This window comes from Oncorhynchus masou, chromosome 24 (assembly GCF_036934945.1).
Source record: "Oncorhynchus masou masou isolate Uvic2021 chromosome 24, UVic_Omas_1.1, whole genome shotgun sequence".
Lineage (NCBI taxonomy): Eukaryota > Metazoa > Chordata > Actinopteri > Salmoniformes > Salmonidae > Oncorhynchus > Oncorhynchus masou.
In genome coordinates this window covers 98,408,307-98,433,304 of record NC_088235.1, presented here as the reverse complement: position 1 = coordinate 98,433,304, position 24,998 = coordinate 98,408,307, and the positions used below count along the sequence as shown (strand labels likewise).

At 41.3% G+C, this 24,998-nt stretch overlaps 1 protein-coding gene across 2 annotated transcripts; it reads left to right on the top strand.

Moving 5' to 3' along the window:
* The first annotated feature begins 15,675 nt into the window (after positions 1-15,675).
* On the top strand, positions 15,676-24,403 carry LOC135513100 (interferon regulatory factor 4-like). Of its 2 annotated transcripts, none has more exons than XM_064935810.1 (9): positions 15,676-15,745; positions 16,010-16,226; positions 16,507-16,693; positions 17,218-17,300; positions 17,934-18,078; positions 18,732-18,830; positions 18,956-19,336; positions 20,289-20,401; positions 23,221-24,403. In XM_064935810.1, the coding sequence occupies exons 2-9, from the start codon at positions 16,026-16,028 to the stop codon at positions 23,401-23,403; spliced, it is 1,392 nt and encodes a 463-aa protein (XP_064791882.1). In that variant the 5' UTR covers positions 15,676-15,745; positions 16,010-16,025; the 3' UTR covers positions 23,404-24,403. The 2 variants fall into 2 exon arrangements, with proteins under 2 accessions (XP_064791882.1, XP_064791881.1); XM_064935809.1 differs by having other exon boundaries at positions 17,203-17,300.
* The last annotated feature ends 595 nt before the right edge of the window (positions 24,404-24,998 follow it).

Sequence of the window (24,998 nt, the reverse complement as noted above, 5' to 3'; positions counted from 1 at the left end):
CAACTTCATAGTTAAGAACTCATAACAAGAAGAACATTAACAACTTCATAGTTAAGAAGAACATTAACAACTTCATAACAATATGGAAGAACATTAACAACTTCATAGTTAAGAACACCATAACAATATGGAAGAACATTAACAACTTCATAGTTAAGAACCCATAACAATATGGAAGAACATTAACAACTTCATAGTTAAGAACACCATAACAATATGGAAGAACATTAACAACTTCATAGTTAAGAACCAATATGGAAGAACATTAACAACTTCATAGTTAAGAACAATAACAATATGGAAGAACATTAACAACTTCATAGTTAAGAACAACTCATAACAATATGGAAGAACATTAACAACTTCATAGTTAAGAACACCATAACAATATGGAAGAACATTAACAACTTCATAGTTAAGAACATAACAATATGGAAGAACATTAACATAAGAACATTAACAATTCATAGTTAAGAACCTCATAACAATATGGAAGAACATTAACAACTTCATAGTTAAGAACACCATAACAATATGGAAGAACATTAACAACTTCATAGTTAAGAACCTCATAACAATATGGAAGAACATTAACAACTTCATAGTTAAGAACAAGAACACCATAACAATATGGAAGAACATTAACAACTTCATAGTTAAGAACATTAACAACATAACAATATGGAAGAACATTAACAACTTCATAGTTAAGAACATAACAATATGGAAGAACATAACAATATGGAAGAACATTAACAACTTCATAGTTAAGAAAGAACACCATAACAATATGGAAGAACATTAACAACTTCATAGTTAAGAACACCATAACAATATGGAAGAACATTAACAACTTCATAGTTAAGAACATTAACTCATAACAATATGGAAGAACATTAACAACTTCATAGTTAAGAACACTCATTAAAGAACATTAACAACTTCATAGTTAAGAACACCATAACAATATGGAAGAACATTAACAACTTCATAGTTAAGAACCTCATAACAATATGGAAGAACATTAACAACTTCATAGTTAAGAACACCATAACAATATGGAAGAACATTAACAACTTCATAGTTAAGAACACCATAACAATATGGAAGAACATTAACAACTTCATAGTTAAGAACACCATAACAATATGGAAGAACATTAACAACTTCATAGTTAAGAACACCATAACAATATGGAAGAACATTAACAACTTCATAGTTAAGAACACAATATGGAAGAACATAACAATATGGAAGAACATTAACAACTTCATAGTTAAGAACACCATAACAATATGGAAGAACATTAACAACTTCATAGTTAAGAACATATGGAAGAACATTAACAATTCATGTTAAGAACCTCATAACAATATGGAAGAACATTAACAACTATTAAGAACCTCATAACAATATGGAAGAACATTAACAACTTCATAACAATATGGAAGAACATTAACTTCAAGAACAACTTCATATTAACAATATGGAAGAACATTAACAACTTCATAGCTAAGAACACCATAACAATATGGAAGAACATTAACAACTTCATAGCTAAGAACACCATAACAACATGGAACAACATTAAATGGATTCTACAAGAACCAATATCACACCCCTATGGAACAATCTGTAGCTTTTTAGAATTCACCTGGTAAATTGGCCCAGATTTCAAATGAAAGGCATAGTGACTAAATGACTTGGTAATAGGAAATACAATTATTTCCATTACATAATTAAAAATACATTTTGGACTGGCCAACGTAGACATTTTCAAATACATGCAATTTAAAAGTTTTATATCATGAAATTTCAATCTGAAATCTTTTGGACATCAGAGCAAAATTGAGGGAATTCTATTTGAGTCAGAAAATAATAGGTCATATGATGGGTAAGATCTACAAAACCTTGCAGAGAGCCTCTTCAATTGACAACCTCTTAGAAAACAAATATTAACTATTGGAACCAAGACCTGAAAAGAACTGATGTTGGCACAAGATGGAGGGAATGTTGGAACATAACCAACTAAATTACTGTTAACTAAAATATACACTTAATCCAGTATTACTAATGTACAGAATGAGTCATGTCTAAAGTACAAAACTAACTGTGACTCAATGATTCATGCCTTCTGGGAGTGCTAAAAAGTCTGTAAGTTATGGGCAAAGTCAGAAAGTTGACTGTAAAAAGTGTTACAATATAAATAGACTTTTAATCCATCTATCTGCATATTTCAAGCCATGGCATATGAGTGTGTGCATCACACTTTTCTCGTTAATCATTCTGAAAAATGTTTTGCTTAAAAACTGGAAATCAAGTGATCCTCCATCGTTGGGACAGTGGAAGAATGAAATGTATTATTATTTGAATATTGAAACAGTGTGAGTAACAAAAAAGCGCAGAGTGGTGCAATTTGGGTTCATGTGTAAAAGAGTCTTGCAGGCCATGAAGGCAGTTTGAGTTTACATGTAGTAGAGTATTGCAGGCCATGAAGGCAGTTTGAGTTCATGTGTTGTAGAGTCTTGCAGGCCATGAAGGCAGTTTGAGTTTACATGTAGTAGAGTCTTGCAGGCCATGAAGGCAGTTTGAGTTCATGTGTAGTAGAGTCTTGCAGGCCATGAAGGCAGTTTGAGTTCATGTGTAGTAGAGTCTTGCAGGCCATGAAGGCAGTTTGAGTTCATGTGTAATAGAGTCTTGCAGGCCATGAAGGCAGTTTGAGTTCATGTGTAATAGAGTCTTGCAGGCCATGAAGGCAGTTTGAGTTCATGTGTAATAGAGTCTTGCAGGCCATGAAGGCAGTTTGAGTTCATGTGTAATAGAGTCTTGCAGGCCATGAAGGCAGTTTGAGTTCATGTGTAATAGAGTCTTGCAGGCCATGAAGGCAGTTTGAGTTCATGTGTAATAGAGTCTTGCAGGCCATGAAGGCAGTTTGAGTTCATGTGTAATAGAGTCTTGCAGGCCATGAAGGCAGTTTGAGTTCATGTGTTGTAGAGTCTTGCAGGCCATGAAGGCAGTTTGAGTTTTGAGTTCATGTGTTGTAGAGTCTTGCAGGCCATGAAGGCAGTTTGAGTTCATGTGTAATAGAGTCTTGCAGGCCATGAAGGCAGTTTGAGTTCATGTGTAATAGAGTCTTGCAGGCCATGAAGGCAGTTTGATTTTACGTGTAGTAGAGTCTTGCAGGCCATGAAGGCAGTTTGAGTTCATGTGTAATAGAGTCTTGCAGGCCATGAAGGCAGTTTGAGTTTACATGTAGTAGAGTATTGCAGGCCATGAAGGCAGTTTGAGTTCATGTGTAATAGAGTCTTGCAGGCCATGAAGGCAGTTTGAGTTCATGTGTTGTAGAGTCTTGCAGGCCATGAAGGCAGTTTGACTTCATGTGTAATAGAGTCTTGCAGGCCATGAAGGCAGTTTGAGTTCATGTGATGTAGAGTCTTGCAGGCCATGAAGGCAGTTTGAGTGTACATGTAGTAGAGTCTTGCAGGCCATGAAGGCAGTTTGAGTTCACGTGTAGTAGAGTCTTGCAGGCCATGAGGGCAGTTTGAGTTCATGTGTTGTAGAGTCTTGCAGGCCATGAAGGCAGTTTGAGTTCATGTGTTGTAGAGTCTTGCAGGCCATGAGGGCAGTTTGAGTTCATGTGATGTAGAGTCTTGCAGGCCATGAAGGCAGTTTGAGTTTACATGTAGTAGAGTCTTGCAGGCCATGGAGGAGGTGGGAGCAAGGCAGGGGTGTTGTTGTTGTTTGTGTGCGTCTGTCTGCTGTCTATTGTCTGTGTATGTTTATATTGCATGAAAAAATATAACAAATTCTTTTAATGTATTTTTAACATTAAATGTTAGTCAAGCCACACCATTAGTGTCAATGAGCCTTCACTACAGGACCTTCATATAAGACTAGTAGCCTATAGGTCTGTCATACACTCCTCTCTCACTTGCTTTTCTGTATATGTATTTTGAGCTCTCTGAAACGCACTCCTAGGTTATTTACCTCCTTTCTCCATTCCCCTCCACCTTTTAGAGAAAATCCCCCCTCTTCCTTGTTTCAGAGCCATTTCCTCAAATAATATGAACCCACTACCCGTTTCTGTCTACTCACCTCTGTGACCTCCCTCAAACCCCCTCCCTCTTACACTGCTGAAAGTAGGCCAGGCCTACATACTCCTGCACACAGTGTGTTTCTTCTCCCCAAGTACCACTGAATCCAACACACACATAATTTCTATCTCTCGCTCTCTTTCTCTCTCTCTCTCGCACACATCTCTATAAAGGCAATTCCTCTTTAAGAAACTCTCTCTTATTGTAAACGCCTCCGCTCTCGGCAGCCCTCCAACGCATGCCGTACACAGTAACCACACACAGGAACACATTGAGGCTAGACACAAAGCCCTGCTAAAAATACATCACAGAACAGTGGAGGTGTAACAACATTGAAGGCAAAGGTTAGGTTACTGTAAATGACACGACTATGACTTCCCTAGAATAGTCTACAACAATAACAACAGCAACAGCAGAAAATCATTTCTAGTTATCTCAACCCCAATGAATGCCCAAACCATACTGGACATCCCAAAATATGATCCATTTGTTTTGTAGGCTACTTGTAGTAAATCCTCCATCTGGTCAGGATTCATTCTTTGTTACACTTGTAGCCTTCACTTATGTAAATATATGCAGCAGATGGTTAAAAATCCAGCACAATTTAGGAAGGATATGGATTATTGGGCTCTGTTCTAGTCCTGGTGGATCCGGGTGGATCTCTCTGTCTATCCAGACTGGTCTCATAGACAAAACGTAACATAGTAAATGTAAATCCGGGACACTAAAATTAGCAGTGGTGTGAAGTACTTAAGTAAGAATACTTTAAAGTACTACTTATGTCGTTTTGGGGGGTATCTGTACTTTACTTTATTATTTCTATTTTTGACAACGTTTACTTTTACTCCACTACATTCCTAAAGAAAATATGTACTTTTTACTCCAATTCATTCCATGTTGAATGCTCATGCAGGACAGGATTACAGTCAAATTCACCCACCAATCATTATACTGTAACTCATTGCCAACCCTACTACCTCTGATCTGGCCGATTCACTATACACAAATATTGCATTTGTAAATGATGTCTGTGTTGGACCGTGCCCCTGTCTGTATACATTTTTTTTAAACTAGCCTCCACATCTGGCTTCTTCACTTGTATCATCTGAGACCAACCACCTGGACAAGTGATGGAACTGAGGAGTATTTCTGTCTGGGGAAAAATTTATTCTAATTGGCTGATCCAGCTCCCCAGTGGGTGGGCCTGGCCCCCAAGTGGGTGGGCCTATGCCCCCCCCCCCAGGCCCACACATGATTAGGGCCTAATTAAATTATTTCAATTGACTTATTTCTATATATGAACTGCAACTCAGTAAAATTGTTGCTTTATATATTTTTTATCAGTATATAATACATTGATCAATCAATCAAATGTATTTATAAAGCCCTTCTTACATCAGCTGATGTCACAAAGTGCTGTACAGAAACCCAGCCTAAAACCCCAAGGTGTAGAAACTCCCTAGAAAGGACAGAACCTAGGAAGAAACCTAGAGAGGAACCAATACTTAAATTCACACAGGACACCGGATAGGACATGAGAAATACTCCAGATATAACAGACTGAACCTAGCCCCCCAACACATTAACTACTGCAGCATAAATACTGGAGGCTGAGACAGGAGGGGTCAGGAGACACTGTGGTTACCTCCAACGATACCCTTGGACAGGGCCAAACAGGGAGCATAATCTAGTTGGAATAGGGTCCAGTATGCAGCTTGAAGGTTTAGAGGCCATGATTATTTTCATCATTGTGTCAAGAGATATAGTACTAAAACACTTGAGTGTCTCTCTTGATCCTAGGTCCTGACAGAGTTGTGCAGACTCGGGACAACTGAGCTTTGGAGGAATACGCAGACTTAAACAGGAGTCCGTAATTGCTTTCTAATGATCATGATCTTTTCCTTAAAGAAGTTCATGAATTTATCACTGCTGAAGTGAAAGCCATCCTCACTTGGGGAATGCTGCTCTCTTATTTTCCTCAATTAAATTGGAAAAATAGGATTTTATTTTAACCTTTATTTAACCAGGCAAGTCAGTTAAGAACAAATTCTTATTTCAATGACGGCCTGGGAACAGTGGGTTAACTGCCTGTTCAAGGGCAGAACGACAGATTTGTACCTTGTCAGCTCGGGGGTTTGAACTCACAACCTTTTAGTTACTAGTCCAACGCTCTAACCACTAGGCTACCCTGCCGCCCCAGGATGATCAGTGAAGGCTTTCGATACTGCACGGTACTGTCTTTCTAAGCTCGTCGGAAGACTTCCAGTTTGGTGTAGCGCCAATGCCGCTCCAATTGTCTGGAAGCTTGTTTCAGAGCTCGGGTATTTTCTGGAAGCTTGTTTCAGAGCTCGGGTATTTTCTGGAAGCTTGTTTCAGAGCTCGGGTATTTTCTGGAAGCTTGTTTCAGAGCTCGGGTATTTTCTGGAAGCTTGTTTCAGAGCTCGGGTATTTTCTGGAAGCTTGTTTCAGAGCTCGGGTATTTTCTGGAAGCTTGTTTCAGAGCTCGGGTATTTTCTGTGTGCCGTGCGACAGGTAGCCTAGTGGTTAGAGCGTTGGACTAGTAACGAAAGGTTGCAAGATCAAATCCCAGAGCTGACAAGGTAAAAATCTGTCGTTCTGCCCTGAACAAGGCAGTTAACCCACTGTTCCCAGGCCATCATTGAAAATAAGAACAGATTATTTGTTGCGATTGCAAACGTAATAAAATGGTGGTCCGATAGTCCAGGATTATGAGGAAAACCATGAAGATCCTTGGAAGTGAGGGATCTAACATTAAGTAGCCCTATTTAGAGATATCACAATCTCTTTCAATTATGGCTGGAATGGAGGAGGTCTTTATTCCAGTGAGATTGCTAAGGCAAACACCGCCATGTTTAGTTTTCCCCAACCTGATGCCTTTGAATGACGCACCTGGCAGCGGGAGATTTCCTTCCCAGGAAGTGAGAAATGGAATCAACAAGGTAGCGGTAATGTGATTGGAGCACGTGTGTCATCTGCCTTTGATTGGCAGAAAATTGGCTACATGGAATTCAGTTAAATAGCCTGCTATTGCAATGATCAAAGAGATTGTACTACTGTAATAAATAAACTACAATTGACAGAATCTCTTTATTATAGGCTATAGAATAATTTGAGAATAAAAATGTAACCACACTCTTGGTGCATTCTAGGTACTTCCTGATGCCTAGCTGGAAAACTTCAGAGGAAAGTCATTCCCCTCACTGTGTGTGTGTGTGGCGTAGGCATGTGTGTAGCAGGGGGTGTCCCTTTATGGGGGTGTCCCTTACACACACACACTTCAGTTCACCAGCTCTTTCCATAGACCAGCTAAAGCAAAGTTATAAGGGAGTCTTCATGTAATATGTCTGTTATTTTTATCTTAAGGAATGTTCCTGTGAACATATTTTGCTTCTAAATAATTTGTTTGATGATCAATATTATATAATTGATTACACCAGCCAATATCAATTGACTGACTCCTATATTGTGCATGATTTGGTTTGGGCCCCATTTCATAATCAGGCTTGGGCCTAATTCTCTCAGAGTGAGTTTAGTCCTATGTAGTCCTTCTATTTATCACCTCATGGCCCATCAGACCTCCCCAGTGTGAGAAAACTTGCTCTGGGCACATCTGTCCTAGGTAGAGAACCTTAAGCTTCCTTTTAAAGACTGAATTTGATTAGAACATTTACTGTTTCTTGCTTTTGGGCCAAGGTGTTGGCCTGTTTTAGAAACATTGGTTTTCCGGTTTTTCTTTCAGTTCAAATTAAGAAAAGCCTGTTTGTGAGAGCTTGTTTGCTTGGAGATCCTTGGGGAGTTGGTTGTTGTTGTTGAGCAGAAAACTCTTTATTTAGGACTGGAGTACATGGGGTCTTTGTGATTGGAGGACAGGGCCTATGTGATTTTTCTCAGTTGGTAAGTGCATGGCGCTAGCAACTCTAGGGTTGTGGCCATGGGTTAGATTCCTTCAGGGATCATGTACATATACTCAAAATGTTATCACTTCCTGTACTGTAAGTCGCTTTGGATAAAAGTATATTTTTCTTATGTAATTTTCTGTAGTTTCTATCCTCTGCAGATGTGTGGGACAGTGAGCTGTTGGCGAAACACAATATCACCCACATCCTGTCCATCCATGAAACAGCTGCACCCATCCTAAAGAGGAGACCATATCTGTCACGCCTCACCCTGTTACCATGGTGACCAGACCCCTGACCTAGGGCATGTTCAGCAGGACGCAAAGTTTTGGAACGTTCCGATAGAAATAGACTATGTAGAACAAACCCGTATCTCTAACATGTAGAATAAGGAATCACGTCAGCTCTACTCATGGCATTTCTATCTAGAACATTCAAGAACGTATGTTAACTGAACGTGGCCCTGCAGTTAAAGCTTCTAGGTTCACGGCCTCGTGCTGTGTGATAGGCTAGATCAGCAGTGTTACTTGGTCAATCTAGATGCTACCGCCTCACTGTGTGTTATGTTGGTATGGAAGAATATGTGGTTTCAGAAGGCTAATGCAATGAGAAGTAGTAGAGATCAATCTAGATCGTACTCTGCTTATATTGTGACCTTCTCAGACTGTCCTTGATCTTGAACAACAAATAGTCACTTGATCCCAGTCGTAGGCCAGCCATGATCTATCTCTCTCAACTTGATATAACCATGAGTAAAATGGTTACTTTAACAGGGAAAAGGTTATTCTACATTATAAACTGGGTGGTTTAAGCCCTGAATGCTGATTGGCTGAAGGCTGTGGTATATCAGGCCGTATACTATGAGTATGACAAAAACAATACTTTTTACTGTTTTAATTACTTTGGTAATCATTTTGTGGTATATGGCCAATACACCACGGCTCTATCAAGGCACTCCGCTTTGGCCTTATACCACACCCCCTCATGTCTTATTGCATTATTAAACAGTAGGATTATGTAAACTTTTGTGTGTATACTATACAATAGAGATTTTACGACATCTGTGGAAGAAAACAATACATAAATAATAATACGTAAATAAACTTTGAGTCAAACGCAACTTACATGGTATAGTATTTATGAACGGATCATGTCAACAACACACACTTCTCTGTTACGGCTCCTAAAATAGAAAACTGAAATTGTTGTGAAAGTCAAACTTTCTTATCCCCATTTTCAATTGTTATATGGAAAGTAGTACCGACTTCTGGTATCACTCACAAGACAACGGGGTTCTACAAAAAGTTATGTAATTGAAGGTGCAGCTGCCAAAACACTGTGAAGTTCTGTTTGATTTGATACTGCATGTTACTGTGTTTTAATTATTTAACAGCTTTTCAACAAAATATATGTCATTTCATTTGCAGCTGAATGTGGTCAGTTAGGTATATTGTTATCTGCATTTTCTTATTTTCTATATTTATTCATGACATGAAAGTGTAACTCTATTAAATGTTACTCTGGTTTTTCAGATAGGGCTAAATTCAGATGTTCAAATATGTATATGAAAGAGCGGGAAATGTGTGTGTGCGTGTGTGTGAGAAAAAAAAGATAGAGAGAGGACCAATCTCAAACTGAGAATGCCAAAATGAGCTGTGTGGTTAGCAACTAGTTTTCATTCAGTGCTGTTGACTGCAGCTGTTTAAGTTGCATAGACTATAACATATTTGTGTACAAACACACGTACACACACGACATTCACTTGTACAATTGACAAGGTATCCCCCTTTCCTTATTGCCTCAGAACTTTCATCTTTTCTCATTGAAAGCCAGCATGAAAACCACGTCCCGATCTCTGTACACTTTCTCAGTCTGTGACAGCATGTCAGTTAGTTGTTGTGTGTACACTAGTGTGTTTTCACTACTATTACGCTGAAGAGAGAACTTCTAATACAGTATCACGACCCAGTCTGATCAGCCAACAACTTATATTGAAAGCACATGTTAAACACAAAGACTCAAAACAATGCTGCTATCGCCTTTCACTAACCCTTTCTCATCCATAGTTGATGGGCTAAGAATGGCCTATGATAGAGTTACAACAGAACTAAGAATGGGTTATGATATAGTTACAACAGAACTAAGAATGGCTTATGATATAGTTACAACAGAACTAAGAATGGCTTATGATATAGTTACAACAGAACTAAGAATGGCTTATGATATAGTTACAACAGAACTAAGAATGGCTTTTGATAAAGTTACAACAGAACTAAGAATGGCTTATGATATAGTTACAACAGAACTAAGAATGGCTTATGATATAGTTACAACAGAACTAAGAATGGCTTATGATATAGTTACAACAGAACTATGAATGGTTTATGATATAGTTACAACAGAACTAAGAATGGCTTATGATATAGTTACAACAGAACTAAGAATGGCTTTTGATAAAGTTACAACAGAACTAAGAATGGCTTATGATATAGTTACAACAGAACTAAGAATGGCTTATGATATAGTTACAACAGAACTAAGAATGGCTTATGATATAGTTACAACAGAACTAAGAATGGCTTTTGATAAAGTTACAACAGAACTAAGAATGGCTTTTGATATAGTTACAACAGAACTAAGAATGGCTTATGATATAGTTACAACAGAACTAAGAATGGCTTATGATATAGTTACAACAGAACTATGAATGGTTTATGATATAGTTACAACAGAACTAAGAATGGCTTATGATATAGTTACAACAGAACTAAGAATGGCTTATGATACAGTTACAACATAACTAAGAATGGCTTATGACAGCTATAACACAGCTAACGTCCCAATCCCACTTGGGACAATAAATATAACGATAATTACAACCATCAACTATAAATCGTTGGCAAGTCGTCACACTATTATAAAATACTTTATCATTATACCTATTAATCAACTGATGAACAGTCGAGAAGCAATAGCGTAATGACTCAGATGTCTGTTTGTCGTCCTGCAGGCTAATAGCCAGTCAGCTGGAGGGTTTATTTGCATACTCAACAGTCAACGGGTAGACTGACTGATTAATTTCTGGAAAGATGGCTCTGTGGTTTTGGATAGGGTAGAGGTTAGCTCGCAACCTGGTCAAGTTTACATCGGAAATGTTAGAAGAAATTGATTACGCTTATCAATATAAATATGAATCTGATCTTTTTTCAGTGTGTTTTTCGCCACCCTTTAATTCACTGCACACAGTTTTGGTTAGGATTGTGTGGTAACTTGTAGTTATGACCAGAATATCAGCAGTTGCTATGATGATGATTGGTGTTGACTGTGTTGTATTGTAGTTAACTATGCTGATTATGATGACTCATTATTGTGATGACCAGTTGAGAAGGTTAATTAGAAAATATCATAAGGATATTTCTGAATTAATGTTGCAGAAAGCAGTCCAATCAGTCATCAGTTGTATGTATATACAGTATACATGGTAAGACATCTTCTATAACATTAGACAGTTCCATAGATACAATAGCTAAATGCATGCGCCCTTCTGTCCGTCGGTGGTGTGTGCACATGCGACTGACTGAACTGTCCTGTTGGAGGACTTGTGCGGCTCAGTCTGTCCCAGAGGGCCGAGGGGTTTTTGCGGAGGTGCAGTCATATCGGGACAGAGTAGTTTCTGCCCGCTGGGGCCATGGGCTCACCATCAGCTGTCAGGTGCACATTCACCACACACACACACACACACACACACACACACACACACACACACACACACACACACACACACACACACACACACACACACACACACACACACACACACACACACACACACACACACACACACACACACATACACACACACACACACACACACACACGGTATACATTAAGCCAAACTCAAAGTTTCCTTTCTCCTTTCCGTCCCCAGAAACCAGTTCTTTAAGGACCGCATCATACCCATCCACGAGTCCAGCCTCAAAGGGAAGGGATGCCTGGTTCGCTGGTATTTGAATATATGAATGATGATTGATGTACTGTATTGATGACTTGATCATTCATTGATTGACTGATGTGTTCCCAGTGTGGCAGGTGTTTCCTGTAGTGTTGCATTGGTGGTGGTGTACATCATGACTGTTACTGGGCGGGGATGGGTGGCATCGTTATCTGCGGTGAGCGTGGTGCAGCCGTGTGCTTTGTGTGTATTGTTAGATATTACTTGTTAGTTATTACTGCACTGTTGGCGCTAGAAACACAAGCATTTCACTATACCCGCAATAACATCTACGAAACACGTGTATGTGACAAATAACATAGAGGACTAGCTGGTCAAAGTCAACAGGTCTTTTCTCTCTTTCTTCTCTCTTTCCCTCACCTATTGAGCCTTCGCTCTCCTCCTCTCATCTTTATCTCTCTCTCACCTTCCCGAGTGTTGACTGTCCTCCACTCTCCCTGGTTCTTCTCTCTATCAATCTCCACCTCGTGGTCTCTCTCTGCTTCCTTTCAACTATCCATCTCTTGAGACTCGTCCTTTCTTGTGACACTCTTTCCTTCTGTCTCTCTCTGTTCTCAGTATAGAGTGCCTTAAGAAAGTATTCAGACCCCTTGACTTTTTCCACATTTTGTTACGTTATGAAGTTATTTTAAAATGGATTAAATTGTCCCCCCCCCCCTCATTAATGTCACGCACTGACCTTAGTTATCTTAGTTTTCTTTATTATTTGGTTAGGTCAGGGTGTGACAAGGGTGGTTTGTTTAGTTTTTGTATTGTTTAGGTTTTTTTATGTCTAGGGGTTTTTGTAAGTCTAGGTGTTTATATGTCTATGGTTGTCTAAATTGGTTCTCAATCAGAGGCAGCTGTTTATCGATGTCTCTGATTGGGGACCATATTTAGGTAGCCATATTCCTTGGGTATTTTGTGGGTTCTTATTCTATGTTTAGTTGCCTGTCTGCACTAGCCATATTAGCTTCACGGTTTGTTTTGTTGTTTTGTATGTTCAGTGTTCTTTCTTTCATTAAAGAAGTATGTACACTTACCACGCTGCGCCTTGGTCTCCTCCATATGACGACCGTGACAATTAATCTACAAACAATACCCCATAATAACAAAGCAAAAGGTATTCATACCCTTTACTCAGTACTTTGTTGAAGCACCTTTGGCAGCGATTACAGTCTTGGGTCTTCTTGGGTATGACGCTACAAGCTTGGCACACATGTATTTGGGGACTTTCTCCCATTCTTCTCTGCAGATCCTCTCAAGCTCTGTCAGGTTCGATGAGGAGTGTCGCTGCACAGCTATTTTCAGTTCTCTCCAGAGATGTTAGATCAGATTTAAGTCGGGGCTCTGGCTGGGCCACTCAAGGACATTCAGAGACTTGTCCTGAAGCCACTTCTGTGTTGCCTTGGCTGTGTGGGTCGTTGTCCTGTTGGAAGGTGAACATTCACCCCAGTCTGATGTACTGAGTGCTCTGGAGCAGGTTTTCATCAATGATCTCTCTGTACTTTGCTCCGTTCATCTTTCCCTGGATCCTGACTAGTCAATCTTGGTTTCATCAGATCAGATAATATTGTTTCTCATGGTCTGAGAGTCCTTTAGGTGCCTTTTGGCACACGTCAATCGGGCTGTCGTGTGCACTTTACTGAGGAGTGGCTTCTGTCTGGCAACTCTACCATAAAGGACTGATTGATAGAGTGCTACAGAGATGGTTGTCCTTCTGGAAGGTTCTCACATCTCTACAGAGGAACTCTGGAGCTCTGTCAGAGTGAGCATCAGGTTCTTGGTCACCTCCCTGACCAAGGCCCTTCTCCCCTGATTGCTCAGTTTGGCCCGGCAGCCAGCTCTAGGAAGAGTCTTGGTGGTTCCAAACTTCCTCCATTTAAGAATGATGGAGGCCACTGTGTTCTTGGGGACCTTCAACGCTGCAGAATGTTTTTGCTACCAATTCTCAGATCTGTGCCGCGAAAAAATCTACGGACAATTCCTTCGTCCTCATGGCTTAGCTTTTGCTCTGACATGCACTGTCAACTTTGGGCTCTTATATAGACAGGTGTGTGCCTTTCCAAATCATGTCCATTCAATTGAATTTACCACAGGTGGACACCAATCAATTTGTAGAAACATCTCGAGGATGATCAATGGAAACAGTATGCACCTGAGCTCAATTTTGAGACTCATAGCAAAGGGTCTGAATACTTATGTAAATAAGTTATTTCTGTTTTTATTTTTAATAAATGTGCAAACATTTAAAAAAAATCTGTTTTCGCTTTGTCATTCTGGGGCATTGTGTGTAGATTGATGAGGAACAAAAATGTATTTAATCCATAAGGCTGTAATTGAACAAAATGTGGAATACTTTCCGAATGCGGTGTAGGTTATGGTTTAAGGACAGGTACGAGAAGAACCCTTTCAACGATGCAGAGCAGATTGGAGCCCTTCTGTTGCCAAAGTCTCAGACCATCAGTGACTCCATAGCAACGGCCACGGCACAAGCAACACATGACCCCATGTCTCCAGCCAGACACCTTTCACTCACGCAACGCCCAGCCAATCCCTTTGTCTGGCTGCATAGATATGAGCTGGACTTGAGTTCCATATTCACAGTCAACCAACTTTAAATCGACCAACTTTGTTGGAGGCAAATGTGCAAAATTCCAAGTTGTCAAAAATATGATATGGGTCATATGTATGCAAATGTGAATGCTGTCACAAGGGGATTTCTCAGTGGTCCCTGTGTGTGATTGGGGTCTTCTTCGACATGGGCTCCTTTCCCCCTAACTGTCACAGCAACATGGAAGAGCAATCAATCTGACAGCACAGCAAACATACTTTACTACAGGCTAAATGTAATCCACACCGAGACACAGGTACTCCTCTCATTTGATCATCTCCTTCACCCCTCTCCATACACATGCTCCTCTTTCTGTGAGTGTTGTGTGGGTTTGTGTGTGTGCTTTGTGTGTAATTATTATATGAAACTCAGCACTGCATCTTTATAGACCAACATCATTTTGATTGTATGTATATTCAAGATAGTTTTTTTATTGACCATTCTGACATATTATTTAAAAAGAAACAAAACGTGTCTACTGTTTTCAAGTGGTATATGACTTTGCAAGCTCAGCTACATTTCAATTTGTTCTCCACAGGAAAGCAATATTCTTTATTACAATCATAATTAGCCCATGACTTTAGTAATTACAATGATTATACCTAGGTTACTTACTTTTTTTTGCAATATGCCTTAGTTGAAGAATTAGGCACCCAGTATGCTTCTTACATCTTCAGGCTTATTTGAGATCAAGTTTTCCCAATCCTTGAGTGTATATCAATTGCACTTCTTGGACAGGGAATTAGGCCAACCGATTTGTATCATGAGCATAAAATATCACTGGCAGGATGTATGCTTGATTTGTATCATGAACATAAAATATCACTGGCAGGATGTATGCTTTTATTTAGCTCATTACATGGGTTTATATAACTTCAACGAATTGTTTTGCTCTCTACTACGGTGAATAGATGTTCCCACTTTCCAGGATTGCGGGTGTCCGGTGAGGACTTCCCCCTGCTGTTTACGGGAGGCTTGCGCAGATAAGGTTCACAGAACGTAGCAGGTGCACATCTCTCTACTCGCCCCGCCCACTCCACAACTATGATTTAAGTTAAGTTGTCACGCTGCATTATGATCTTTCGAGACTGATTGATTTCAAAACTCAAAGGGGTTTCGAGTTTCAGAGGTAAGTCATGGACACTTGCTCTGCTCCCTCTAAAACATATAGGCTACCTGCAGCAAAAGATACGTTCACATCCAATTAAACTTTTTCAAAAGTGAATGTAGCCTATTCTTTAATTATTTTAATAAAATGTACATAATTGAGCTGCAAGTTTACGCAAGCAATTTGACATAAAAAAATCTAGCACAATATTTTTGCAGACATTTTTAGGAAAATGTATGTGTGCTGGATCATTTGGAGACTAAATATCTGAGTGCTTGTCTACAGCGTCTCTTGGCTAGAGATGAATCCGGATTCGGACTACGGCATGTCTACAGTGAGCTGTGGAAACGGGAAGCTCCGTTCGTGGCTGATCGAGCAGGTTGACACCGGGAAGTACGCAGGCCTCGTGTGGGAGAACGACGACAAGAGCATCTTCAGGATACCGTGGAAGCACGCAGGCAAGCAGGACTACAACCGGGACGAGGATGCCGCTCTCTTCAAGGTACTGTATGATACGGGGCCTCAACGGAATGTCTCTCAACTGTTGCATTTACGCACTGCATTTGTTAGAGATGTGTATTATACACTTGACCAAAATATTGGACATTTAGTTGTGTTGGTTGCAAACAGAACTATTAGACTAATGATGAGTTCAGTTCGTGCGCTTTGGGTAGGTTGTGCCAAATCCCAGAAGCACAGGACTTGTCTTCAACTCATTCACAACTGCACCTGTGATTCGTTACCCATATCTCACGGCTCAATTTTGTGTGACATTCCTGCAGGCTTGGGCGCTGTTTAAGGGCAAGTTTCGCGAGGGCATCGACAAACCTGACCCGCCAACGTGGAAGACGCGCCTGCGGTGCGCACTCAACAAAAGTAACGACTTCGAAGAGCTCGTGGAAAAGAGTCAACTGGACATCTCAGACCCCTACAAAGTCTACCGGATCATACCCGAGGGCGCCAAGAGACGTCAGTATAATTATATTCTATAAATTCTAGAAAATTCTATCAATTCTACCCAGTATTCTATACATCTAAGTGGCATTCCAATACATGCGATAAACGGTAGTTGTATGAATGAAAATGATGAAAACAAGTTATCGAATGTTATAAAATCAACTCCTTGTTTTTATCATATACTGTACACCACCATTCAGTAGGAAACAGAGATGCCACCCACTCACTGAATGCCCCGATGGGTTTTTTGTAAGGGGGGAGGGGGGTGATTGGGTTTTGATAGGGTTTTGATAGGGTTTTGATACGGGCCAGTGAGTTCTGTACAAATACACATCAGTATGCTGGATAATCAGGCTGCCAAACCACAAGACACTGAATTAGTTACAGCCAACTGTAGGATAAAGTCCTGATTATACTTGTGCATGTGTAATAATGAAGGTATTATTCTCTCATGAACATTGAGAGCACTATGAATGTGTGTGTGTCTGTGTCTTGTTTCAATTATTCCTCCTGTGTAACAGATTTCTTGCTATCAGGATCCAAACAAGAGGATGGTGGAAGCCCGCAGACTCCCCCGAGCTATCCCATGCACCCCTCCTACCCCGCCCTACAGACTCAGGTAACTATTACAAGTGTGTGTGTGTGTGTGTGTGTGTGTGTGCAGTGTTGGGGAAGATATTCAGAAATATAGTTAACCAATTACTTCACACTGGAAGAAGTTAAGCTACACGAAAGCTCCCCTTAAGAAACATATAGTTTAACTAAAGTTACTGTGAAAAGTAGTTCACTACATCAAAACTACATGTCAAATGGCATGGAATACAGATTGCAAGACAGATCACTCTGGAGACAGATATTAACAGAATGTGTCATTTAGCCTATTTAACATAAACTGTGTTTAAAGTGTGAATTAGCCATGTCTGATGCCAAAAAACAAAGGAAATTCTCTACTTCACCCATCTTTTCGTTTAGCAAAAAAAGTTGTGTGTAGTTCCAGTAGTTAGCTACATGGCAAACAAAGTAGTTAACTACTAAAAACACTATCTAGATTTGAATATAGTTCAACTCCCACTAAGCTACTACTAGATAAATTACTAGTTGAACTACATGTAGTTCACTACTCCCAACACTGCGTGCGTGTGTGTGTGTGTGTGTGTGCGAGAGAGAGAGCGAGACAGCTGCACAAATCTCTGTCTATGTGTGCAGATGTGATGGTTGACTGAGAGGTATCTTCCTGTCTCTATGTGTGTAGATGTCTGGGTACATGTCCAGTGCAGAGCGAGGCTGGATGAGGGACTATCTTCCAGAGCAGACCTCGCTCCCTGAGCTGCCCTATGCCCAGTGTTCCTACCCCTCACGCAGCCTACCCTGGGCCCAGGGCCCCAGCATGGACAACGGTAGGCCCAATACCACAGCATCCATGTTTGTTTGTATGAGAGAATGTCATTTAGGGTGTGTAGATGTGTAGTCAGAATCACCTTTATTCACCAAATACATTTGCATGTACAGGAATTTGACTTGGTGAATTGGTGCAGCCACAATAAACAGGATATACAGACAACATACTGTATGTAGAAGCAGAGTTTACACAAATCCATGTGGTATGTACACTATGTAGACTGTAAGCTAAGAACTACAAGCTACACTATAAACACTAAGTTACATTATAAATGATGTATGTAGAGATGTATAAATAAATCAACTATTTCTTTACAGGATGATGTGCGGTGGGGGAAATCTGTAAATGAAAGAGTCAGGATATGAGTGTGTGCAGAGAGTGTAAAGAGCAATTTTCCGTTCTAGGACGATAGACTATGCACTATGAATTAGAATATGTATCGTGGACCAGGTGGCCCAGTTGGTGAGGGTCAACCAGCTATTCAGGCGGTGGGAGCTATGTTCACATGGGCCTACATACTAACTTGACATTGCTCAAATAACTTGCTTTTCACGTGATTGTCGATTCGACCCATGATATTTGTGTGTATGGTGTTCTGTTGTGTGTTGGAATAAGGGCCTTTATTCAGGTACTGTCTCTCTGTGTTTGCAGGGTACCAGATCACAGGGTCCTTCTACACCTACCCTACTGATGGCCAGCCCTCCCCCTTCACACTGGACACCAGCATGAGATCAGCCGAGGCACTCTCAGGTACAATATACAGTGTACACACACACTTATTTACTTCACGTATGACTTGCCAATAATATATTTTGTTCCACGTAATTGGTATTATATTGTGTTAGCTCTGACCATTACTCCCTCCTCCACCCCAGATATGCGGTTACATGTGTCAGTGTTCTACCGGGACTCATTGTGGAGGGAGGTGACCACCTCTAGTCCTGAAGGCTGTCGCATCACTCCCTGCTCCCCAGATGACAAGCTCTATTCCCCCACTGGAGGTCCAGACCTGGTGCCCCTACCCCTGGACAGCCTCCCAGCCCTGGGGAGGGGGGAGGAGTGCCCCCCCAGCCCCCCTGGTGGTACCCTGGAGAGGGGCGTGCTGCTATGGATGGCCCCAGATGGCCTCTACGCTCGGCGGCTGTGCCAGGAGAGAGTGTTCTGGGAGGGAGGGTTATCGCCCTACGGAGATAAACCCAACAAACTGGAGAGAGAACACACCTGTAAACTACTGCATACACAGGACTACTTTGCAGGTGAGTTAACGTACACTGCAAGCAGGCAGGTGTGCATGCACCCACGCACGTGTCACATTCACTGGCAAACCAAACCACTCTCTGTTGTCATGCTGTTTCCTGGTCATGAACAGGAAGCAGATACGTCCTCATTTCCTTGAAATATGATGAGATTGCCTCCATAATCCCCAACACACACTTTTAAGAATGACACATGACACACAGTAGTGACCTCATCCCCACCCACCTACCACAGATGTGTTCAGCCTGATTGGTCTAATTTGCATATAGAACCAGGGGTTTCCATCCAGTCACACAACCTCTAAAGTCATCACCACACCAGCTCATAGGAATTCCCTTTGACCAAAATGTATTAACCCTTTATCGACCCAATGTCCCCTCCCTGCGAACCTATCTATATACACAACCCTACCCTCTAGATCGAATCCTCTTTCTCCCTCCCTGCAATCTGTCCCCTCTACCTATCCATCTCTACCTCACCTCTCTCCCTCCCTGTTTGTCTCGGAGCTGCAGGGCTATGACCTCCACAGTAGGCCCCCTCCACACCTCTCCTCTGTACCTAACCATCTCCACCTCACCTCACCTCCCTCCCTGTTTGTCTCAGAGCTGCGGGGCTATGCCCACCACGTCTCTCCTCTGTACCTAATCTAACCATCTCCACCTCACCTCACCTCCCTCCCTGTTTGTCTCAGAGCTGCAGGGCTATACCCTCCATGTCTCTCCTCTGTATCTAATCTAACCATTGCCACCTCACCTCCCTCCCTCCCTGTTTGTCTCAGAGCTGCAGGGCTATTCACTCCATGTCTCTCCTCTGTATCTAATCTAACCATTTCCACTTCACCTCCCTCCCTGTTTGTCTCAGAGCTGCAGGGCTATGCAATCCATGCCTTTCTTCTTTACCTAACTTAACCATCTAGACCCTATTAACCACTCATTTCTCTCTGTCTACCAGAGCTGCAGGGCTATGCCCTCCACGGCCGGCCCTCTCCACGTCTCCAGGTGCTGCTGAGTTTTGGAGACGAGTGTCTGGACCCACAGAGACAGAGGAGGACCCTCACTGTACAGGTACAGTATATAACTATCACCTAATATTAATATGACCTCTACTACCTGTATTCAGCCACTCTCTCTCCTTTATCCAAACCCCATCCCCTAATCCTGGCCCTCTCTCCACCCCCTAACCTCCCTTCATTCTACTAAAATCAAACTGTATTTGTCACATGCTTCGTAAACAATAGGTGTAGACCAGTGGTGTAAAGTACATAAGTAAAAATACATCTTAAGTCGTTTTTTGGGGGGTATCTGTACTTTACTTTTTCTATTTTTGACAACTTTCACTTTTACTTCACTACATTCCTAAAGAAAATAATGTACTTTTTACAGCATACATTTCCCTGACACTCAAAAGTACTCGTTACATGATGAATGCTTAGCAGGACAGGAAAATAGTCCAATTGACGCACTTATCAAGATAACACGTGGCATCCCTACTGACTCTGACTCACTAAACGCAAATGCATCATTTGTAAATGATGTCTGAGTGTTGGGGTGTGCCCCTGGCTATCTGTAAATGATGTCTGAGTGTTGGGGTGTGCCCCTGGCTATCTGTAAATGATGTCTGCGTGTTGGGGTGTGCCCCTGGCTATCTGTAAATGATGTCTGAGTGTTGGGGTGTGCCCCTGGCTATCTGTAAATGATGTCTGAGTGTTGGGGTGTGCCCCTGGCTGTAAATGATGTCTGAGTGTTGGGGTGTGCCCCTATCTGTAAATGATGTCTGAGTGTTGGGGTGTGCCCCTGGCTATCTGTAAATGATATCTGAGTGTTGGGGTGTGCCCCTGGCTATCTGTAAATGATGTCTGAGTGTTGGGGTGTGCCCCTGGCTATCTGTAAATGATGTCTGAGTGTTGGGGTGTGCCCCTGGCTATCTGTAAATGATGTCTGAGTGTTGGGGTGTGCCCCTGGCTATCTGTAAATGATGTCTGAGTGTTGGGGTGTGCCCCTGGCTATCTGTAAATGATGTCTGAGTGTTGGGGTGTGCCCCTGGCTATCTGTAAATGATGTCTGAGTGTTGGGGTGTGCCCCTGGCTATCTGTAAATGATCTGTAAAATGATGTCTGAGTGTTGGGGTGTGCCCCTGGCTATCTGTAAATGATGTCTGAGTGTTGGGGTGTGCCCCTGGCTATCTGTAAATGATGTCTGAGTGTTGGGGTGTGCCCCTGGCTATCTGTAAATGATGTCTGAGTGTTGGGGTGTGCCCCTGGCTATCTGTAAATGATGTCTGAGTGTTGGGGTGTGCCCCTGGCTATCTGTATATGATGTCTGAGTGTTGGGGTGTGCCCCTGGCTATCTGTAAATGATGTCTGAGTGTTGGGGTGTGCCCCTATCTGTATATGATGTCTGAGTGTTGGGGTCCCCTGGCTATCTGTAAATGATGTCTGAGTGTTGGGGTGTGCCCCTGGCTGGGTATATGATGTCTGATCTGTATATGATGTCTGAGTGTTGGGGTGTGCCCTGGCTATCTGTAAATGATGTCTGATGTTGGGGTGTGCCCCTGGCTATCTGTAAATGATGTCTGAGTGTTGGGGTGTGCCCCTGGCTATCTGTATATGATGTCTGAGTGTTGGGGTGTGCCCCTGGCTATCTGTAAATGATGTCTGAGTGTTGGGGTGTACCCCTGGCTATCTGTAAATGATGTCTGAGTGTTGGGGTGTGCCTCTGGCTAATCGTACATTTTTAAAACAAGAAAATGGTGTCGTCTGCTTTGCTTAATATAAGGATTTTGAAATGATTTATATTTCTACTTTGATACTTAAGTATATTTTAGAGCTAACATTTACTTTTGATACTTAAGTATATTTAAAACCAAATACATTTATACTTTTACTAAAGTAGTATTTCACTGGGTGACTTTCACTTTTACTTGAGGAACTTTCTATTAAGAGATCTATACTTTTACTCAAGTATGACAATTGGGTACTTTTTCCACCACTGGTGTAGACTAACAGGGAAACACTTACTTACGGGCCCTTCCCAACAATGCAAAGAGAAGAAAGGTGTCATTTTCACTGCTCTGATGACAGGTCTACCCTAATACAGGAGTAATAAAGGCCTAGTGCACAATGATTTTGTTAAATATACAGTACCAGTCAAAAGTTTGGACATCCTACTCATTCAAGGGTTTTTCTTTATTTGTACTGTTTTCTACATTGTAGAATAATAGTGAAGACATCAAAACTATGAAATAACACATATGGAATCATGTACAGTGTTATATGTGTTATTTCATAGTTTTGATGTCTTCACTATTATTCCACAATGTAGTAAATAGTCAAAATAAAAACCCTTGAATGAGTAGGTATGTCCAAACTTTTGACTGGTACTGTATATACACTACCGTTCAAAAGTTTGGGGTCAATTCGAAATGTCCTTGTTTTTGAAAGAAAACGACATTTTTTTGTCCATTAAAATAACATGAAATTGATCAGAAATACAGTGTAGACATTGTGAATGTTGTAAATGACCATTGCAGCTGGAAACGGCTGATTTTTAATGGAATATCTACATAGACGTACACAGGCCCTTTATCAGCAACCATCACTCCTGTGTTCCAATGGCACGTTGTGTTAGCTAATCCAAGTTTGTCATTTTAAAAGGCTAATTGATCATGAGAAAACCCTTTTGAAATTATGTTAGCAGAGCTGAAAACTGTTGTTCAACTTTTGAACGGTAATGTATAAATTTAGTAAAAAACATTTTTCGGGGGGGTATTTATCAGGGGTTGCTGCAGCTCCCTCAGCGCCCCTACGTCCCGTGGCTATGCCCCATTACCACCGGCTCCCAGTGACACCAGTACTGATCCCTGCTGTTCCTCTCCGCCCCTGCAGGTGGAGCCCATGTTTGCCAGGCAACTCCTATGCTACACCCAGCACCAGCAGACCAGCGGACACTACTACCGCAGCTACGACCTCTCCCTCCCAGGGGTCACGGAACACAGCATGACACCTGCTTTAACCGAGGACTACCAGAGGGTCATCACGCATCACCATAGCAACACCCTGCAGGACTGACATAATTGGCCAGCTCTGATCACAGTCAGACTGCGGTGCAGGATATGGGGAGAGGAGGAGATGGGAGAAAGCCTGGGGAGATGAGGAGAGTCGTTTCCCAGAACTCTGGATCCCAGATTTCACTCAAAGCCGAAGCAGAACTATGTCATTCCAATCCAAGACAAACTGAACCAAGCCAGGTTGAACTGAACTAAGCCAGACTGAACTGAACGTAGCCAGGCCAGACTGAACCAAGCCAGGCCAGACCGAATTGAACCAAGCCAGGCTATGGAGGAACATACCCCGGGACCACTGAAGAGATTGTAACAGATAGTTGTACATTGTAGATTTGTTTGTGTGCTGTAAGGACTCAAGGGAATCAATGTTCCAAATTTTCTTTGGAACAAACTTGATTTCAACAACTCAGGGAGCCGTCCTTTGGCCGTAGAGACTCAAACTTGATTGACATTTTGTGTTTCAACGTCCACTTTCTGACAGCAAAAGAACTGACAGCTGTAGTGATTGTATTGACATTTTTATGTGCTTAATTGTGTTTGCTCAATTTCTTCTGTAACTATGTTAGACATTTTACCTGACTACTGTTGCTACTACTGTATGTAGATTTCCCAGCATCAATACTGAATAATAGGGAATACTGTAATAGAGATGACCAAAGACGGCCTCTGATATTGAACCACACTGAAACACTGACTAGCATGCTGAATCTTCAATAAACTCAGTGAGATTGAACCACATTGAAACACTGACTAGCATGCTGAATCTTCGATAAACTCAGTGAGATTGAACAACACTGAAACACTGACTAGCATGCTGAATCTTCGATAAACTCAGTGAGATTGGACCACACTGAAACACTGACTAGCATGCTGAATCTTCGATAAACTTAGTGAGATTGGACAACACTGAAACACTGACTAGCATGCTGAATCTTCGATAAACTCAGTGAGATTGAACCACACAGAAACACTGACTAGCATGCTGAATCTTCAATAAACTCAGTGAGATTGAACCACACTGAAACACTGACTAGCATGCTGAATCTTCATAAACTCAGTGAGATTGGACCACACTGAAACACTGACTAGCATGCTGAATCTTCAATAAACTCAGTGAGATTGAACCACACTGAAACACTGACTAGCATGCTGAATCTTCAATAAACTCAGTGAGATTGGACCACATTGAAACACTGACTAGCATGCTGAATCTTCAATAAACTCAGTGAGATTGGACCACACTGAAACACTGACTAGCATGCTGAATCTTCAATAAACTCAGTGAGATTGGACCACACTGAAACACTGACTAGCATGCTGAATCTTCAATAAACTCAGTGAGATTGGACCACATTGAAACACTGACTAGCATGCTGAATCTTCAATAAACTCAGTGAGATTGAACCACATTGAAACACTGACTAGCATGCTGAACCCTTCAATAAACTCAGTGAGATTGAACCACACTGAAACACTGACTAGCATGCCAAACCCTTCAATAAACTCAGTGAGATTGAACCACACTGAAACACTGACTAGCATGCTGAATCTTCAATAAACTCAGTGAGATTGGACCACATTGAAACACTGACTAGCATG